The sequence below is a fragment of the Nerophis lumbriciformis genome, linkage group LG29 (assembly GCF_033978685.3).
Source record: "Nerophis lumbriciformis linkage group LG29, RoL_Nlum_v2.1, whole genome shotgun sequence".
NCBI lineage: Eukaryota > Metazoa > Chordata > Actinopteri > Syngnathiformes > Syngnathidae > Nerophis > Nerophis lumbriciformis.
Window position 1 is genome coordinate 32,632,852 of NC_084576.2, and position 20,467 is coordinate 32,653,318.

Sequence of the window (20,467 nt, forward strand, 5' to 3'; positions counted from 1 at the left end):
ACCACCTGAGGGTACCACAGACTGTGGATGCTTTTAAAAAAGGCTAAAAAGCCCTTCTATTTTTATTTTAAAAAGCCTTTTTTTTTTTTTTTAGATATATGCATACTAGTTATAGCTATTTGGCTGTTCTAGTTTTTGTTTTTATTTATTTCTTTATTATTTATTTATTTATTTATTTATTTATTTATTTATTTATTTATTTATTTTCATTTATTTATTTTTTAATACACTGTAGCACTTTGAGATTGTTTACTCAATATAAAGTGCTTTTTACAAATAAAATCAATTATTATTATTATTATAATTATTATTATTAAATGATTGTATTACATATTCTAAGAAGGCTTCTTTCCAAGTGAGGACCAGTGAACTCAAGTCTGATAACGACTGATCAGGACTTTGAGCCGCACTCCTCCCGACCCCGATTGCTCCCTGGCAAGCAGTCGTCTCCTCAGACTTTGGGACTTTGGGCCGCGATGGCGGACGTGAACGACCTCATGGCGCACGTCGGAGACTTCGGGCCGTTCCAGAAGCGGCTGGTGGCGCTGGGCTCGCTGCTCTTGATCCCCTTCGCCTTCGTGCTGGTGGGGGTCGTGTTCTTAGGGCAGACGCCGGATCACTGGTGCGCGGTGCCGACGGCCGAGCTCCTGCAAGAAGCGTGCGGCTGGACTGAGGCCCAGGCCAGGCGGGTCACCGTGCCCCGCTCGGGGACGTCCTTCAGCCGCTGCGAGAGGTTCCACTTGAACCGGAGCGTCAGCCGGGACCGGTGCAGCGACGAGGACTGGCTGCCGTCCAACCGGACCCTGGTGGTACCCTGTGATGGAACATGGAGCTTTGATAAAAGTCACAGCACTTTTGTTTCGGAGGTATTCTCTTCATCAACTCTTTCTTTTCTTGCTTCTTTCTGTTCCTCAGCTGAATAGAGTAGAATAGAATAGAAAGTACTTTATTGATCCCTGGGGGAAATTCAGCACCCCAGTCCGCTTACAATAAACAATAAACACTTAGGTATTTTTTTCCATGTGAATAATATAAATATAGTCTATTAAACAGCATTATTCACATGTGAATAACATAAATACAGTCTATTATACAGCATTATTCACATGTGAATAACATAAATACAGTCTATTATACAGCATTATTCACATGTGAATAACATAAATACAGTTTATTATACAGCATTATTCACATGTAAATAACATAAATACAGTCTATTATACAGCATTTTTCACATGTGAATAACATAAATACAGTCTATTATACAGCATTATTTACATGTGAATAACATAAATACAGTCTATTATACAACATTTTTCACATGTGAATAACATAAATACAGTCTGTTATGCAGCATTATTCACATGTGAATAATATAAATACAGTCTATTATACAGCATTATTCACATGTGAATAACATAAATACAGTCTATTATACAGCATTATTCACATGTGAATAAGATAAATACAGTCTATTATACAGCATTATTCACATGTGAATAACGTAAATACAGTCTATTATACAGCATTATTCACATGTGAATAACATAAATACAGTCTATTATACAGCATTATTCACATGTGAATAATATAAATGCAGTGTATTATACAGCATTATTCACATGTGAATAATATAAATACAGTCTATTATACAGCATTATTCACATGTGAATAACATAAATACAGTCTATTATACAGTATTATTCACATGTGAATAATATAAATACAGTCTATTATACAGCATTATTCACATGTGAATAATATAAATACAGTCTATTATACAGCATTATTCACATGTGAATAATATAAATACAGTCTATTATGCAGCATTATTAACATGTGAATAACATAAATACAGTCTGTTATGCAGCATTATTCACATGTGAATAATATAAATACAGTCTATTAAACAGCATTATTCACATGTGAATAATTTAAATACAGTCTATTATACAGCATTATTCACATGTGAATAATATACATACAGTCTATTATACAGCATTATTCACATGTGAATAACAAATACAGTCTATTATACAGCATTATTCACATGTGAATAACATAAATACAGTCTATTATACAGCATTTTTCACATGTGAATAACATATATACAGTCTGTTTTGCAGCATTAATCACATGTGAATAATATAAATACAGTCTATTATACAGCATTATTCACATGTGAATAATATAAATACAGTCTGTTATGCAGCATTAATCACATGTGAATAATATAAATACAGTCTATTATACAGCATTATTCACATGTGAATAACATAAATACAGTCTATTAAACAGCATTTTTCACATGTGAATAACATAAATACAGTCTGTTATGCAGCATTATTCACATGTGAATAACATAAACACAGTCTATTATACAGCATTATTCACATGTGAATAACATAAATACAGTCTATTATACAGCATTATTCACATGTGAATAACATACATACAGTCTATTATACAGCATTAATCACATGTGAATAATATAAATACAGTCTATTATACAGCATTATTCACATGTGAATAACATAAATACAGTCTATTATACAGCATTATTCACATGAGAATAATATAAATACAGTCTATTATACAGCATTATTCATATGTGAATAACATAAACACAGTTTATTATACAGCATTTTTCACATGTGAATAACATAAATACAGTCTGTTATGCAGCATTATTCACATGTGAATAATATAAATACAGTCTATTATACAGCATTATTCACATGTGAATAACATAAATACAGTCTATTATACAGCATTATTCACATGTGAATAACATAAATACAGTCTATTATACAGCATTATTCACATGTGAATAACATAAATACAGTCTATTATGCAGCATTATTCACATGTGAATACCATAAATACAGTCTGGTGTATAGCATTATTCACATGTGAATAACATAAATACAGTCTATTATACAACATTATTCACATGTGAATAATATAAATACAGTCTATTATACAGCATTATTCACATGTGAATAATAAAAATACATTATACATTTACAGTCCATGTACAGTCAAAAGGAACATAAGCATTATACAGTAGTGTAAAGTAGCACCATAATGAAAATACAGTAGCGTAGTAGGCCTAAGTATTTATTAAAAACAAGGCAGAGGTTTTATTTACCAAGTATTTTTAATATTTTTGGCCACTGTAACATTGCACGCAGTTTGAACAGTAACACTGTCTTTGAATGTTTAATTAAGTGATTCTGTGGTGTACCACTAGATGGAGCCAGTGTACTGCTGGTGGTACACGTGCCACAATTTCAAGATCACTGCATTAGACAATTGCCTTTGCATTTGATTATGTATTTTTTCACACACCCTGTAAACATTTTTTTGTAGATTTGACATTTTAAAAAATTGGCGCAATTGTACCGTAAATATTACATTGTTTGTTTTTTGTTTTTTTTTACACCATATTACTGTAAAACTGGTAGCACTGCGGGAAACACAAAGGACATAAGACACGGGAACTGGGAAGACACAGAGAGAGAGCAAGTACGTGGGAGGGGAGCCAGAGACGCCATAGCTTACTGTAAACAGAGAACTATGTTCCGGCGCCGGATCTTCGGGTCTGCTGGTCTTTATACTGTTCGCCTTCATCAAGTATCCAATTTCATGCAGTACATGTATTTTTTTGGAAAGAACAAATACATTTAGTAGGAAAAGATCAAGTACTTTATTTCCAGGCATTCGTGGGTCACATAAAATGATGGCTTTGAGTTTGACACCTGCGCCTGAGGAGATCAGTCACAGGAAGGAGCTTGTTATTGATTGATACATGTCCAAGATGGAGGGCCACATGGTCCAGTTTCACATCCGGTCTTCTCCTCGCTTCAGTTCTTCTTGGTGTGTGAGAGATCCTGGTTGGCGGACCTGAATCAAGTCATCCTGGCAAGCGGACTCTTCGTTGGAGCGTTCATCACCGGCTTCATGGCAGACAGGTGTCCTTTCCAACATTATTTGGGGGGGGGGGAATGTAACAATCCCCCAGGATTTCGCCGACTTATTTTGTGATTTTTGAAGGCTAAAAAAGGGCTGGACATAGGGTTGTACGGTATACCGGTACTAGTACAGTACCGCGATACTAATGAATAATATTGGGTACTATACCGCCTTTTAAAAGTACCGGTCCATGTTCGGCAGTGCACACACCAAAGGGCCGCCCTGGCGGAGTCTGACCCTCACTGGAAACTGGTCCGACTCACTGCCGGCAATGCGGACCAAGCTCTGACACCAATCATACAGGGAGCAGACCACCACAATCAAGTGCTCGGATACCCCATACTCTCTGAGCACTCCCCACAGGACTTGCCGAGGGACACGTGGGGGCAGAATGGCGTGGTTGGGAGAGTCGCCGTGCCAGCAAACTGAGGGTTCCTGGTTCAATCCCCACCTTCTACCAACCTCGTCACGTCCGTTGTGTCCTTGAACAAGACACTTCACCCTTGCTCCTAATGGGTCGTGGTCAGGGCCTTGCATGGCAGCTCCCGCCATCAGTGTGTGAATGGGTGAATGTGGAAATAGTGTCAAAGCACTTTGAGTACCTTGAAGGTAGAAAAGCACTATACAAATATAATCCATTTACCATTTTACACGGTCAAAAGCCTTCTAAAAGTCCATAAAGCACTGCCGAGAATATAGACCCGGTCCACAGTTTCACAACCAGGGCGAAAACCACACTACTCCTTCCGGGTCTTAGGTTTAACTATCTGGCATAGCCTCCCCTCCAGTACACCTGATAGAAGGACATTTAAGTGCTGCCGGGACAAATTCGATCGGCTAAAAACGTCGACGATTGGCCAAAGTCGGTTGAATTTTGCGAAATCCTGGAGGTGAATGAATGAGTTATACTTGTATAGCGCTTTTCTACCTTCAAGGTACTCAAAGCGCTTTGACACTATTTCCACATTCACCCATTCACACACACATTCACACACTGATGGCGGGAGCTGCCATGCAAGGCCCTGACCACCACCCATCAGGAGCAAGGGTGAAGTGTCTTGCTCAAGGACACAACGGACGTTCAGTTAAAGTTAAAGTAGCAATGATTGTCACACACACACGAGGTGTGGTGAAATGTGTCCTCTGCATTTGACCCATCCCCTTGATCACCCCCTGGGAGGTGAGGGGAGCAGTGGGAATCATTTTTGGTGATTTAACCCCCAATTCCAACCCTTGATGCTGACTGCCAAGCAGGGAGGTAATGGCTCCCATTTTTATAGTCTTTGGTATGACTCGGACAGGGTTTCAACTCACAACCTACCCATCTCAGGGCGGACACTCTAACCACTAGGCCACTGAGTAGGTTGACGCGACCAGGTTGGTAGTAGGTGGGTATTAAACCAGGAACCCTCAGGTTGCTGGCATGGCTACTCTCCCAACCGCGCCACACCGTCCCCAAAAAGAATATAGACCTGGGCCACAGTTTCACAACCAGGGCGAAAACCACACTACTCCTTCTGGGTCTTAGGTTTAACTATCTGGCATAGCCTCCCCATCCTCTTGTTCACCCCCTGGGAGGTGAGGGGAGCAGTGGGCAGCAGCGGTGCAGCGGCCGGGAATCATTTTTGGTGATTTAACACCCAATTTCAACCCTTGATGCTGAGTGCCAAGCAGGGAGGTAATGAGTCCCATTTTTATGACTCGTCCAGAGTTTGAACTCACAACCTACTAAACTCAGGGCGGACACTCTAACCACTAGGCCACTGAGTAGGTTGACGTGACGAGGTTGGTAGTATGGTGGGGATTGAACCGGGAACCCTCAGGTTGCTGGCACAGCCACTCTACCAACCACGCCATACTGTCCCCAGAAAGAATATAGACCTGGGCCACAGTTTCACAACCAGGATGAAAACCACACTACTCCTTCTGGGTCTTAGGTTTAACTATCTGGCATAGCCTCCCCATCCTCTTGTTCACCCCCTGGGAGGTGAGGGGTGCAGTGGGCAGCAGCAGTGCCGTGACCGGGAATCATTTCTGGTGATTTAACCCCCAATTCCAACCCTTGATACTGAGTGCCAAGCAGGGAGGTAATGAGTTCCATTTTTATACTCTTTGTTATGACTCGGCCGGGGTTTGAACTCACAACCTACCAATCTCAGGGCGGACACCCTAACCACTAGGCCACTGAGTAGGTTGACGCGACCAGGTTGGTAGTAGGTGGGAATTGAACCAAGAACCCTCAGGTTGCTGGCACGGCTACTCTCACAACCGGGCCACACCGTCCCCAGAAAGAATATAGACCTGGGCCACAGTTTCACAACCAGGGCGAAAACCACACTACTCCTTCTGGGTCCTAGGTTTAACTATCTGGCATAGCCTCCCCATCCCCTTGTTCACCCCCTGGGAGGTGAGGGGAGCAGTGGGCAGCAGCAGTGCCACGCCCGGGAATCATTCTTGGTGATTTAACCCCCAATTCCAATCCTTGATGCTGAGTGCCAAGCAGGGAGGTAATGGCTCCCATTTTTATAGTCTTTGGTATGACTCGGCCAGGGTTTCAACTCACAATCTACCCATCTCAGGGCGGACACTCTAACCACTAGGCCACTGAGTAGGTTGACGCGACGAGGTTGGTACTAGGTGGGGATTGAACCGGGAAGCCTCAGGTTGCTGGCACAACCACTCTCCCAACCGCGCCACACCGTCCCCAGAAATAATATAGACCTGGGCCACAGTTTCACAACCAGGGTGAAACCACACTACTCCTTCTGGGTCCTAGGTTTAACTATCTGGCATAGCCTCCCCATCCTCTTGTTCACCCCCTGGGAGGTGAGGGGAGCAGTGGGCAGCAGCGGTGCCGCGGCCGGGAATCATTTTTGGTGATTTAACACCCAATTTCAACCCTTGATGCTGAGTGCCAAGCAGGGAGGTAATGAGTCCCATTTTTATGACTCGGCCGGGGTTTGAACTCACAACCTACTAATCTCAGGGCGGACACTCTAACCACAAGGCCACTTAGTAGGTTGACGTGACGAGGTTGGTAGTATGGTGGGGATTGAACCGGGAACCCTCAGGTTGCTGGCACAGCCACTCTACCAACCACGCCACACTGTCCCCAGAAAGAATATAGATCTGGGCCACAGTTTCACAACCATGGCGAAAACCACACAACTCCTTCTGGGTCCTAGATTTAACTATCTGGCATAGCCTCCCCATCCCCTTGTTCACCCCCTGGGAGGTGAGGGGAGCAATGGGCAGCAGCGGTGCCGCGGCCGGGAATCATTTTTGGTGATTTAACACCCAATTTCAACCCTTGATGCTGAGTGCCAAGCAGGGAGGTAATGAGTCCCATTTTTATGACTCGGCCAGAGTTTGAACTCACAACCTACTAATCTCAGGGCGGACACTCTAACCACAAGGCCACTGAGTAGGTTGACGTGACGAGGTTGGTAGTATGGTGGGGATTGAACCGGGAACCCTCAGGTTGCTGGCACAGCCACTCTACCAACCACGCCACACTGTCCCCAGAAAGAATATAGATCTGGGCCACAGTTTCACAACCATGGCGAAAACCACACTACTCTTTCTGGGTCTTAGGTTTAACTATCTGGGTCCTAGGTTTAACTATCTGGCATAGCCTCCCCATCCCCTTGTTCACCCCCTGGGAGGTGAGGGGAGCAGTGGGTAGCAGCAGTGCCGTGACCGGGAATCATTTCTGGTGATTTAACCCCCAATTCCAACCCTTGATGCTGAGTGCCAAGCAGGGAGGTAATGGCTCCCATTTTTATAGTCTTTGGTATGACTCGGCCAGGGTTTCAACTCACAACCTACTAATCTCAGGGCGGACACTCTAACCACAAGGCCACTGAGTAGGTTGACGTGACGAGGTTGGTAGTATGGTGGGGATTGAACCGGGAACCCTCAGGTTGCTGGCACGGCCACTCTCCCAACCGCGCCACACAGTCCCCAGAAAGAATATAGACCTGGGCCACAGTTTCACAACCAGGGCGAAAACCACACTACTCCTTCTGGGTCCTAGGTTTAACTATCTGGGTCCTAGGTTTAACTATCTGGCATAGCCTCCCCATCCTCTTGTTCACCCCCTGGGAGGTGAGAGGAGCAGTGGGCAGCAGCAGTGCCGTGCCCGGGAATCATTTCTGGTAATTTAACCCCCAATTCCAACCCTTGATGCTGAGTGCCAAGCAGGGAGGTAATGGCTCCCATTTTTATAGTCTTTGGTATGACTCGGCCAGGGTTTCAACTCACAACCTACCCATCTCAGGGCGGACACTCTAACCACTAGGCCACTGAGTAGGTTGACGCGACGAGGTTGGTAGTAGGTGGGGCTTGAACCGGGAAGCCTCAGGTTGCTGGCACAACCACTCTCCCCACCGTCCCCAGAAAGAATATAGACCTGGGCCACAGTTTCACAACCAGGGCGAAAACCACACTACTCCTTCTGGGTCCTAGGTTTAACTATCTGGCATAGCCTCCCCTCTAGTACACCTGATAGAAGGACGATTCGATCGGCTAAAAACGTCAACGATAGACCAAAGTGGGTTAAATTTTGCGAAATCCTGGAAGGAGCCATGTATTCCTCGCAGAGATTCAACGAGTGAATGTTGTCCCACAGGTTCGGCAGGAAGCCATGTTTTATCACCTTCACGCTCTGCCTCAGCGTGGCCGGGGTGGCTGTGGCGCTGGCGCCGTGGTACCCGCTGCTGCTGGTCTTCCGCTTCCTGCAGGGCTTCTTTGCCAAGGGCGCATTGACGTCATGTTACGTCCTCAGTAAGCATCGGCGCTGGTTATCATGAGCATCGGTATCGGTATCATTATTTACCATTACCCTCGTTGTCACGTCCAGTGTTTGAATTCTTCAGCTCCAACAACCGGAAGTTTGTGTCCTTGGTGTGTCGGACGTCCTACTCCGTCGGCATGGCGGTCCTGCCCGGCCTGGCCTACTTTGTGTCCTCCTGGAGGACGCTGCAACTTGTCCTTAGTGCACCTTGCTTCCTCTTCATCTCCTACTGCTGGTAACTCCAATAACATTTGATGATTCTTAATCTGCATTCAAAACACTTCCGTGTGGTCCAGATCAGAGGTGTTAAACAGACCCCTAGAGCAGTCTTTGTCTACTGTGCCGTGAGATACAGTCTGGTGTGCCGTGGGAGATGATCTAATTTCACCTATTTGGGTTAAAAATCGTTTTTGCAAACCAGTAATTCTAGTCTGCAAATGATGTGTTGTTGAGTGTCGGTGCTGTCTAGAGCTCGGCAGAGTAACCGTGTAATACTCTTCCATATCAGTAGGTGGCAGCCGGTAGCTAATTGCTTTGTAGATGTCGGAAACAGCGGGAGGCAGTGTGCAGGTAAAAAGGTGTCTAATGCTTAAACCAAAAATAAACAAAAGGTGAGTGCCGCTAAGAAAAGGCATTGAAGCTTAGGGAAGGCTATGCAGAACGAAACTCAAACTGAACTGGCTGCAAAGTAAACAAAAACAGAATGCTGGACGACAGCAAAGACTTACTGTGGACTGTGTACCCACAAAGAAGGATGAAAACAACTGAAATGTCTAGAGCTTGGCAGGTTACAATTATGCATTATTTGCTAGCTAGCAACTACAGCACGCATCGCTAGCTGGCAACTAAAGAGCTAATCGATAGTTGACAACTTGTGTGCTAATCCATAGCTGACAACCAACGCACTAACCAATAGTTTAAAACTACAGCGCTATTTGCTAGCTGGCAACCAGACCATTAATTTCTAGCTGACAACTAACGCACTAATTGACACTAGTTGTCAGCTAGCGATTGGCATGCTGGATTTCAGCTTGCAATTAGAGCTATCATTTTCAGCTAACAATTGGCGTACTACTTGCCGGCTAATGACTAGTACGCTAGTTGTCAGCTAGAAATTAATGGTCTGGTTGCCAGCTAGCAAATAGCACTGTAGTTTTCAACTAGTGGTTAGTGCGTTGGTTGTCAGCTATGGATTAGCACACAAGTTGTCAACTATCGATTAGCTCTTTAGTTGCCAGCTAGCGATGCGTGCTGTAGTTGCTAGCTAGCAAATAATGCATAATTGTCACCTGCCAAGCTCTAGACATTTCAGTTGTTTTCATCCTTCTTTGTGGGTACACAGTCTTATTAGTCTTTATTTAGTTGCCAGCTAGGGATGCGCGCTGTAGATGCCAGCTAGCAAATAGTGCATAATTGTCATCTAGCAATTAGCGCTGTAGTTGCAAGCTAACGACTAACCCTCTTGTTGTCAGCCAGCAATTGGCACGGTAGTTGTCAGGTAGCAATTCATGCTGCAGTTGCCAGCTAGCAATTGTCAACTAACGATTAGCGCTGTACTGTAGTTGCCAGCTAACAATTACACTCTAGTAGTCAGTTTTTGATTGGCGCGCAAGTTGTCAGCTAGAGATTAACGCTCTATTTTTCAGCTAGCAATTGGCGCCTTAGACGTCAGCTAATAATTGGCGGGTTGACTGGCAGCTAATAATTAGCGTGGTAATAGTCAGCTAGTGATTAGCGCTGTAGTTGTCAGCTAACGATAAATGCCTTAGTTGTCAACTAACAATTAGCGCACTAGTTGTCAGCTAGCTATCATTTCACTCGTTCTCAGGGAGCGATTATCGCTCTAGTTGCCAGCAAGCGATGAGTGCGTTAGTTGTCAGCTAGTGATCAGCGTACTTGTTGCGACTAGCGATTAACATGCTAGTGGGCAGCTGGCGATTAGAGCGCTAGTTGCCAGCTATCTATCAGTGTTCTAATTGCCAGCTGCAGATTAGAGCGTTAGTTGCCAGCTTGCGATTGGCGCACAAGTTGCCAGCTGCCGATTAGAGCGCTAGTTGTCAGCTATAAATTAGCACTCGAGTTGCCAGCTCGCGATTAGCGGCACAATACTGTTTTTGCGATCTCCCGGATAGGAGGAAGAGGAGTCCTGGTGATCACTCTCTGCAGAGACTTCCAGTCTGAGGCATTGCAGGCTCCAGTCCAGACAGAGATGCAGGTTATGCATATTATATAGATTCACCCGGTCACCACAATTAGCGCTCGAGTTGCCAGCTAGCGATTAGCGGCACAATACTGTTATTATTTGAATATGGTTAGTATTGCACAATAACAAGGTACCTTTAGGACAAGTTTAATGTAAAATACCTTGAAGGTTTTCTTCAGACATGGTCAAAAACAAACATCATAACTATTATACAGATTCACCCGGTCACCACAGTACGTACACTTACCCACTCTCTGATTCGATAAAGACACTGTAACAATTTATAAGTCAGAAAAGTGGAAAATCAGCATAGGTCTCCTTTAAGATTGCATGTTCAGCAATGACAATAACTAGATTTTAATTCAAAGCATTTACCCGACTCTGGTTATTTTAAGGCTAGTTCCAGAATCTCCACGCTGGCTTTTTGCTCAAAAGAGGACCTCGGAGGCCATGAGCATCGCGTCCGACATCGCCAAGCGCAATGGGAGGAGTCTGCCGCAAAACTTCCAAGAGGTATGTGTTCATTTCTGGCAATTCAACATAGGATCTTGGAACCCGGTCGCAGTTATTCATTTTTCACTTTCCAGATCATTCCTCTGGACGAGAAGAAAGAAGTCCATCCTGGATCAGTCCTGGACTTGGTGAGGACACCTTTGATCAGGAGGAACACTCTCATTCTAACCTACGCCTGGTGAGTGACTTTGATGACCTTCTTCATTGTGGACTTCATAGACCAAACTCAATCAATCCAAGGTTGAAAGAACTTCCTTGCTTCGGTTTAACTTTGCCCTGATTTCCGCCTCCCAGGTTCACAAGCAGCATTGTGTTCCATGGCCTGGTTTTACGCCTGGGAATAACAGGTGATGACCATTTCTTGGACTTCTTCATCTCTGCGCTGGTGGAACTTCCTACGGGCCTCATTTTCTACCTTCTGGTTGATAGAATTGGTCGACGCTCACTGATGACCGCCACCAATTTAACCGGAGGCCTCGCCTGCCTCGTAGTGCCCTTTGTCCCCTCCGGTAAGTTTGTCTCCTGAAATATGTTTGTTTCCTCCGGTAGGTCAGTTTACTTGTGTCTGTAAGTCTACTTAAGTGGGTTAGTCTCCTCTGGGATGTTAACCTTGTCGGGTAAGTTTGTCCCCTGAATATGTTTGTCTCCTACAGTATGTTAAACTACTCGGGTAGGTTAGTCTCTTCAGGTAGGTTTTTCTCTTTGGGTATGTCAGTTTACCCCGGTAGGTTAGTTTCCTCAAATATATGTGTCTCCTATCGTATGTTAGTTTTCTCAGGTAGGTTAAAGTCTTCAGGTAGGTTAGTCTCTTTGGGCATGTGAGTCTACCCGGGTAGGTTAGTGTCTTCAAATATATTTGTCTCCTCTAGTATGTTAGTTTCCCCGGGTAGGTTAGTCCCTTCAGGTAGGTTAGTCTCTTCAGGTAGGCTACTCTCTTCAGGTAGGTTTTTCTCTTTACGTCAGGTTAGTTTCTTCAAATATATTTGTCTCCTCGGGTATGTTAGTTTCCTCGGGTAGGTTTGTCTTCTCGGGTAAGTTAGTCTCTTCAAGTAGGTTAGTCTCTTTGGGCATGTCAGTCTACCCAAGTAGGTTAGTTTCTTCAAATGTATTTGTCTCCTCTAGTATGTTAGTTTCCCCGGGTAGGTTAGTCCCTTCAGGTAGGTTAGTCTCTTCAGGTAGGTTTTTCTCTTTACGTCAGCTTAGTTTCTTCAAATATATTTGTCTCCTCGGTTATGTTAGTTTCCCCGGGTAGGTTAGTCCCTTTAGGTAGGTTAGTCTCTTCAGGTAGGTTAGTCTCTTCAGGTAGGCTAGTCTCTTCAGGTAGGTTTTTCTCTTTACGTCAGGTTAGTTTCTTCAAATATATTTGTCTCCTCGGGTATGTTAGTTTCCTCGGGTAGGTTAAAGTCTTCAGGTAGGTTAGTCTCTTTGGGCATGTCAGTCTACCCGGGTAGGTTAGTGTCTTCAAATATATTTGTCTCCTCTAGTAAGTTAGTTTCCCCGGGTAGGTTAGTCCTTTCAGGTAGGTTAGTCTCTTCAGGTAGGTTTTTCTCTTTACGTCAGGTTAGTTTCTTCAAATATATTTGTCTCCTCGGGTATGTTAGTTTCCTCGGGTAGGTTTGTCCTCTCGGGTAAGTTAGTCTCTTCAGGTAGGTTAGTCTCTTTGGGCATGTCAGTTTACCCAGGTAGGTTAGTTTCTTCAAATGTATTTGTCTCCTCTAGTATGTTAGTTTCCTCGGGTAGGTTTGTCTTCTCGGGTAAGTTAATCTCTTCGGGTAGGTTAGTCTCTTTAGGTAGGTTTTTCAAATATATTTGTCTCCTCAGGTATGTTTGTTTCCTCAGGTATGTTATACTACTCGGGTAGGTTAGTCTCTTCAGGTAGGTTTTTCTCTTTGGGGTACGTCAGTCTACTCGGGTCGGTTAGGTTCCTCAAATATATTTGTCTCTTATAGAATGTTAGTTTCCTCGGGTAGGTTTTTCCTCTCAGGTAGGTTAGTCTCTTCAGGTAGATTAGTCTCTTTAGGTAGGTTTTTCAAATATATTTGTCTCCTCCGGTATGTTAGTCTCCTCGGGTAGGTTTGTTTCCTCAGGTATGTTATACTACTCGGGTAGGTTTGTCTCTTCGGGCAGATTTTTCTCTTTGGGGTACGTCAGTCTACTCGGGTAGGTTAGGTTCCTCAAATATACAGTATTTGTCTCCAATAGAATGTTAGTTTCCTCGGGTAGGTTTTTCTTCTCAGGTAGGTTAGTCTCTTTAGGTAGGTTTTTCAAATATATTTGTCTCCTGGGGTATGTTAGGCTCCTCAGGTAGGTTTGTTTCCTCAGGTATGTGATTCTACTCGGGTAGGTTAGTCTCCTCAGGTATGCTGTTCTCTTTGGGTACATCAGTCTACTCGAGTAGGTTAATTTCCTCAGGTATGTTATACTACTCGGGTAAGTTAGTCTCCTCAGGTAGGTTTTTCTCTTTGGGGTACGTCAGTCTAATCGGGTCGGTTAGGTTCCTCAAATATATTTGTCTCTTATAGAATGTTAGTTTCCTCGGGTAGGTTTTTCCTCTCAGGTAGGTTAGTCTCTTCAGGTAGGGTTAGTCTCTTTAGGTAGGTTTTTCAAATATATTTGTCTCCTTGGGTATGTTAGTTTCCTCGGGTAGATTTCTTTTCTCGGGTAGGTTAGTCTCTTCAGGTTCTCTGTGAGTACGTCAGCCGGGTAGGTTAGTTTCTTCAAATATATTTGTCTCCTCGGGTATGTTAGTTTCCTCGGGTAGGTTTGTCTTCTCGGGTAAGTTAGTCTCTTCAGGTAGGTTAGTTTCATTAGGTAGATTTTTCAAATATATTTGTCTCCTCAGGTATGTTAGTCTCCTCGGGTAGGTTTGTTTCCTCAGGTATGTTATACTACTCGGGTAGGTTTGTCTCTTCAGGTAGGTTTTTCTCTTTGGGGCACGTCAGTCTACTCGGGTAGGTTAGGTTCCTCAAATATACAGTATTTGTCTCCAATAGAATGTTAGTTTCTTCGGGTAGGTTTTTCTTCTCAGGTAGGTTAGTCTCTTTAGGTAGGTTTTTCCAAATATATTTGTCTCCTGGGGTATGTTAGGCTCCTCAGGTAGGTTTGCTTCCTCAGGTATGTGATTCTACTCGGGTAGGATAGTCTCCTCGGATATGCTGTTCTCTTTGGGTACATCAGTCTACTCGAGTAGGTTAATTTCCTCAGGTATGTTATACTACTCGGGTAAGTTAGTCTCCTCAGGTATATTGTTCTCTTTGGGTACGTCAGCCTACTCGGGTAGGTTAGGTTCCTCAAATATATGTGTCCCCTGTAGAATGTTAGTTTCCTCGGGTAGGTTTTTCTTCTCAGGTAGGTTAGTCTCTTCAGGTAGGTTAGTCTCTTTAGGTAGGTTTTTCAAATATATTTGTCTCCTTGGGTAGATTTATTTTCTTGGGTAGGGTAGTCTCTTCAGGTAGGTCTCTATAGTCTCTATGTTTGTCTCCTGGGCTAGGTGGAGCTGACGCTGGCACACTCCCATGATGTCTTCCGAAATAAATCCCTTAGCAGCCTATCGCCATTGACCCTGTTTTGTGTCTTCCCTAAAGATTTGTCCTGGTTGAAAAAAGCCATCGTGAATATCGGGAGGCTTGCCATCGCTGTCGGATTCGAGACAGTCAACTTCGCCAACACAGAGATGTATCCGACTACTCTGAGGTATGAAACTGAATTGCCGTGGATGGGTTTTTTTTTCACGTCCTTGGAGACGTTATATAGTGAATAATATTCTTGGACGGTCATTATCCTTAAATGGCGTCATCTACAACTGGTGGTCCGTGCTAACATGCAAGTCTTTTTGCTTCCTCGTCCTTAGAAACGTGGGTGTGTCCGTGTGTTCGTCAGCCAGTGACGCCGGAGTCATTGTGGCCCCTTTGCTGCTCTACAGGCTCTCAAAAATCTGGCAGGAGCTGCCACTTCTCGTCTTTGGTACGTCAAATAATGTCCTCACACCTCAGACATGATCTAAACCTGGGTTGTTGTTTTTTCTGTCGAAGGAGTTATGTCGGTGGTTTACAGCGGCTTGGTGACGTTGCTGCCTGAGATGAAGGGAGTCGCACTGCCGGAGACCGTGGAAGATATGGAGAACCTCAGACGGTGGGTTTACTTCCAATTATGGAAATACATTAAGTGGGGAACACACATCAAAAACAAGTCCCGAGTTTCACTTTTTCATGAGATTGTTGTGTAGTCTGACGAGTGTTGAGAGTGAATTTGCTCTAATAGCATACTTGCCAACCCTCCCGAATTTTCCGGGAGACTCCCGAAATTCAGCGCCTCTCCCGAAAACCTCCCGGGACAAATATTCTCCCGAAAATCTCCCGGTTTTCAGCCGGAGCTGGAAGCCACGCCCCCTCCAGCTCCATGCGGACCTGAGTGAGGACAGCCTTTTTTCATGAAGGGAGGACAACAGGGTGACAAGAACTACCGTATTTTCCGCACTATTAGCCGCACCTAAAAACCACAAATTTACTCAAAAGCTGACAGTGCGGCTTATAACCCGGTGCGCTTTATATATGGATTAATATTAAGATTCATTTTCATAAAGTTTAGGTCTCGCAACTACGGTAAACAGCTGCCATCTTTTTTCCCCGTAGAAGAGGAAGCACCCGCCGCCATAGAAGAGGAAGCGCTTCTTCTTCTACTGTAAGCAACCACCCGCCCGCGTAGAAGAAGAAGAAGAAGCGCGCGGATATTACGTTTCATTTCCTTTGTGTGTTTACATCTGTAAAGACCACAAAATGGCTCCTACTAAGCGACAGGTTTCCGGTTCATGAAAAGACGCAATCTCTCCATCCGCACACGGACTACTATTTCACAGCAACTGCCTAAAGACTTTCAAGAAAAGCTGGCTACTTTCCGTGCATATTGTAAAAACAAGATAGCTGAAAAAAAGATCCGGCCAGAGAACATTATCAACATGGACGAGGTTCCACTGACTTTTGATATTCCTGTGAACCGCACTGTGGATACAACGGGAGCACGTACGGTGAATATTCGCACCACAGGGAATGAGAAGTCATCCTTCACTGTGGTTCTAGCTTGCCATGCTAATGGCCAGAAACTTCCACCCATGGTGATATTCAAAAGGAAGACCTTGCCAAAAGAGACCTTTCCAGCCGGCGTCATCATAAAAGCTAACTCGAAGGGATGGATGGATGAAGAAAAGATGAGCGAGTGGTTAAGGTAAGTTTACGCGAAGAGGCCGGGTGGCTTTTTTCACGCAGCTCCGTCCATGTTGATATACGACTCCATGCGCGCCCACATCACGCTGGTTTTTAATATATTATTAAAGTTTGACTGACCTATCTGACTGTTTTTTTGACATTCCCTTCAGCGCAGTTAGATGCGGCTTATAACACGGGGCGGCTTATAGGTGGACAAAGTTTTGAAATATGCCGTTCATTGAAGGCGCGGCTTATAACCCAGGGCGCCTTATGGTGCGGAAAATACGGTAAATCATCCAGACTAGAGATAAATTGTAGTATTATGTTTATTTTACCTAAAAATAAATATATTTATTAATTTAAAAAATTAAAATAAACTAAATACATTTTTACTATATTTTGCTAAAACATCAAAATTAATTGTATTTTTATTTGTATTTTTTCCTGACTCCTTATTACATTCAGCCATAGAATTATACATTAAAATAACATATTGGAAATAATTGATTTTAAATTTTCATAATAATTCATTTAAAATGACCATATTTAATTATTAAAATAATTGCTTGTTTATCAACAACTTTAGCATTTTATTCATTACATTTTGAAACTCTCAGAAGCCAAGTTATGTTATATTCCTTAATATTTATTTATGCAAGTTTGAAGTATCAATTATCTAAACACAGTTTTGTTTGCATATTTTCAGGATGTAGATATCTATATGTATATATATATATATATATATATATATATATATATATATGTATGTGTGGGGAAAAAAATCACAAGACTACTTCATCTCTACAGGCCTGTTTCATGAGGGGTTCCCTCAATCATCAGGAGATTTTTGATTGAGGGAACCCCTCATGAAACAGGCCTGTAGAGATGAAATAGTCTTGTGATTTTTTTCCCCACACATACATATATTGCGCTCTACTACGGTATCGAGCACTATTTTTTGGATAACCTTATTAAGACATATATATATATATATATATGTATGAAATACTTGACTTGGTGAATTCTAGCTGTCAATATACTCCTCCCCTCTTAACCACGCCCTCAACCACGCCCCGCCCCACCCCCGACCACGCCCCCACCCCCCCACCTCCCGAAATCGGAGGTCTCAAGGTTGGCAAGTATGTCTGACAGTACTGGACACAGAAACCGGAGGAACTCCGGAGGCAGCATGCAGGTCGGACAATGATTCATTATCCACAAAGCAGGCAAAATACCAAAGTACAGGAAAGCGTGCCGATAGCACGAGAAGCTAAGGGAAAACGCTAGCGGGAAAACTTAGCATAGAAACAGGAATCAGAAGCTAGGATTTACCAAGGTAATGTTGCATGAAGTAGTGTTGTCCCAATACTGGTACCGGTACCAAAATGTATTTCGGTACTTTTCGGTACTTTTGTAAATAAAGGGGACCACAAAAAAATTGCATTATTATCTTTATTTGAACAAAAAAACATTTGTTTATTATTGTCATTTAGTCCTTAAATAAAATAGACAACTTGTCTTTTAGTAGTAAGTAAACAAACAAAGACTCCTAATTATGCAGTAACATATTGTGTCATTTATACACCTATTATTTTGTACACATTATGAGGGACAAACTGTAAAAATTGATTATTAATCTACTTGTTCATTTACTGTTAATATCTTCTTATTTTCTCTTTTAACATGTTCTATCTACACTTCTGTTCAAATGTAATAATCACTTCTTCTTCTCTTCTTTGATACTTGACATTAGTTTTGGATGATACCACACATTTAAGTATCGATTCGATACCAAGTTGTTACAAGATCATACATTGGTCATATTCAAAGTCCTCATGTGTCCATGGACATATTTACTGACTTTATAAACATAATATAACATTTTTTTTTTAAACGAAATACGTTTTTATGAAGCTAAAAAATATTGATGTAATCATAGTAGTATCGACTAGATACGCCATTGTACTTGGTATCATTACAGTGGATGTCAGGTGTAGATCCACCAATGGCTTTTGTTTATATTGTAGCGTCCCAGAAGAGTTGGTGCTGCAGGGAATTCTGGGAATTTGTTTTGTAGTGTTGTTTTTCGGTGCAAGCATACTTGCCAACCCTCCCGGATTTTCCGGGAGACTCCCGAAATTCAGCGCCTCTCCCGAAAACCTCCCGGGACAAATTTTCTCCCGAAAATCTCCCGAAATTCAGGCGGACTCAGGTCCTCCACAATATAAACAGCTTACCTGCCCAATCACGTTATAACTATAGAATGATGGAGAGCGAATTCTTGGTTTCTTATGTGGGTTTATTGTTAGGCAGTTTCATTAACGTCCTCCCAGCGTGGCAACAACACACAACAACAGCTAGTCACTTTTTTGTATGCCGTAAAGCAGTTCGTCTGCCGTAAACAGCAATGTTGCGACACTCTTAAACAGGACAATACTGCCATCTAGTGCATTTGATGAAAGCACTTTTGTGCGTGCCACACAGCAATGCGTCATCAGAGAGGGTGTTCAGCATGGTTCGAAAAATAGTGACAGAGAATAGAACAAGGATGGACAATTCAACCCTTAACGCAACAATGAGTAGATGAGTGTTATGTGTGTGTATATATGTGTAAATAAATTAACACTGAAATTCAAGTATTTATTTTATATATATATATATATATATATATATATATATATATATATATATATATATATATATATATATATATATATATATATATATATAATAAAATATATACTGTATATATATATATATACATATATAATAAAATAAAAAAAATAAAAAAATAAAAAAAATAAAATAAAATATATATATATATATATATGTATATATATATATATATATATATATATATAGCTAGATATCACTGAACATCGGTGAATTCTATCTGTAAATATACTCCTCACCTTTTAGCCACGCCCCCAACCACGCCCCCGTCCCACCCCAACCTCTGATTAGTGCCCGGGAGCAGGTGAGCGTCTCGAACACTAATCAGAGGCAGGTGAAAATAATCAGCACCCATGGCAACCAAGAAACACAAACCCAGGGGTGTTGAAACAGAACTAAGAGAGTCTTAAACTAAAACCAAACATGATCCGGGCAACGGATCATCACACATGTAACATCTTGTAAGAAATGCGGCATCCCGATTGAATCACGTTTTTAAAAAAATTTTATGCACTCCATGTGACGCATGGGTCACATAGAGTGCAAAAAAATTGGTGTGTCCTCAAGATGCAGAAAGCCGAGGAGGCAACGTGCAGGTAAGAAGTATTTAATGTAGATAATGGGAAATGCCCCGAAAGCATAGAGAAGGCTAAACTGATCAGGTCAACCGAATGCTGGAGAACAGGAAAAACTTACTCGCAATACGTGCGGCAGGAGAAGTATTAAAGATTTCTGTCCGACATCTGCCAAAACAAATGTATTAAGTTAGCTGGAGACTAAAGATTTGTGTGTGTACCTCGCTTATTAATATGTGACACCATTTGAAACGGCAACTGGCGCTCAGTAAATAGCTGGTCTCAGCAGGTCTAATGTCCGCTCCTACATATTTGTCATTTCTTACAGGAAACGGAGCCGACACAAGCACACAAGCGACTTATCCACGTGATGAGATTTCTGCTCTTTTCCATATTTAAGGTGAAGATGTTCACAGTACTCCTGGTACTTATGGGCTGACTTCATGAAACTTTCAGGAAATGTAATGTTTCCAATGGTTGCCATGGTGATTGCCCCTGGCTAGATTTAGGCCCTAAACAGAATTTTATCTGA

General features: G+C 42.6%; 1 protein-coding gene across 1 annotated transcript; it reads left to right on the plus strand.

Moving 5' to 3' along the window:
* The first annotated feature begins 476 nt into the window (after positions 1-476).
* Positions 477-20,467, plus strand: slc22a3 (solute carrier family 22 member 3). The gene is made up of 11 exons (XM_061924253.1): positions 477-866; positions 3,871-3,974; positions 8,606-8,760; positions 8,837-9,005; positions 11,369-11,486; positions 11,561-11,664; positions 11,781-11,995; positions 15,071-15,179; positions 15,337-15,449; positions 15,518-15,617; positions 20,264-20,467. Exons 1-11 carry the CDS (start codon positions 477-479, stop codon positions 20,304-20,306), a joined length of 1,620 nt encoding a protein of 539 aa, XP_061780237.1. The 3' UTR covers positions 20,307-20,467.

What these genes read in the sequence shown, in the direction of transcription:
- slc22a3 (XM_061924253.1), top strand. Translation starts at nt 477, where the DNA reads ATGGCGGACGTGAACGACCTCATGGCGCACGTCGGAGACTTCGGGCCG. An exon ending in ACAGCACTTTTGTTTCGGAG is followed by an intron (nt 867 to 3,870) that starts GTATTCTCTTCA and finishes TCCTCGCTTCAG; the next exon opens with TTCTTCTTGGTGTGTGAGAG. An exon ending in TGCCGCAAAACTTCCAAGAG is followed by an intron (nt 11,487 to 11,560) that starts GTATGTGTTCAT and finishes TTCACTTTCCAG; the next exon opens with ATCATTCCTCTGGACGAGAA.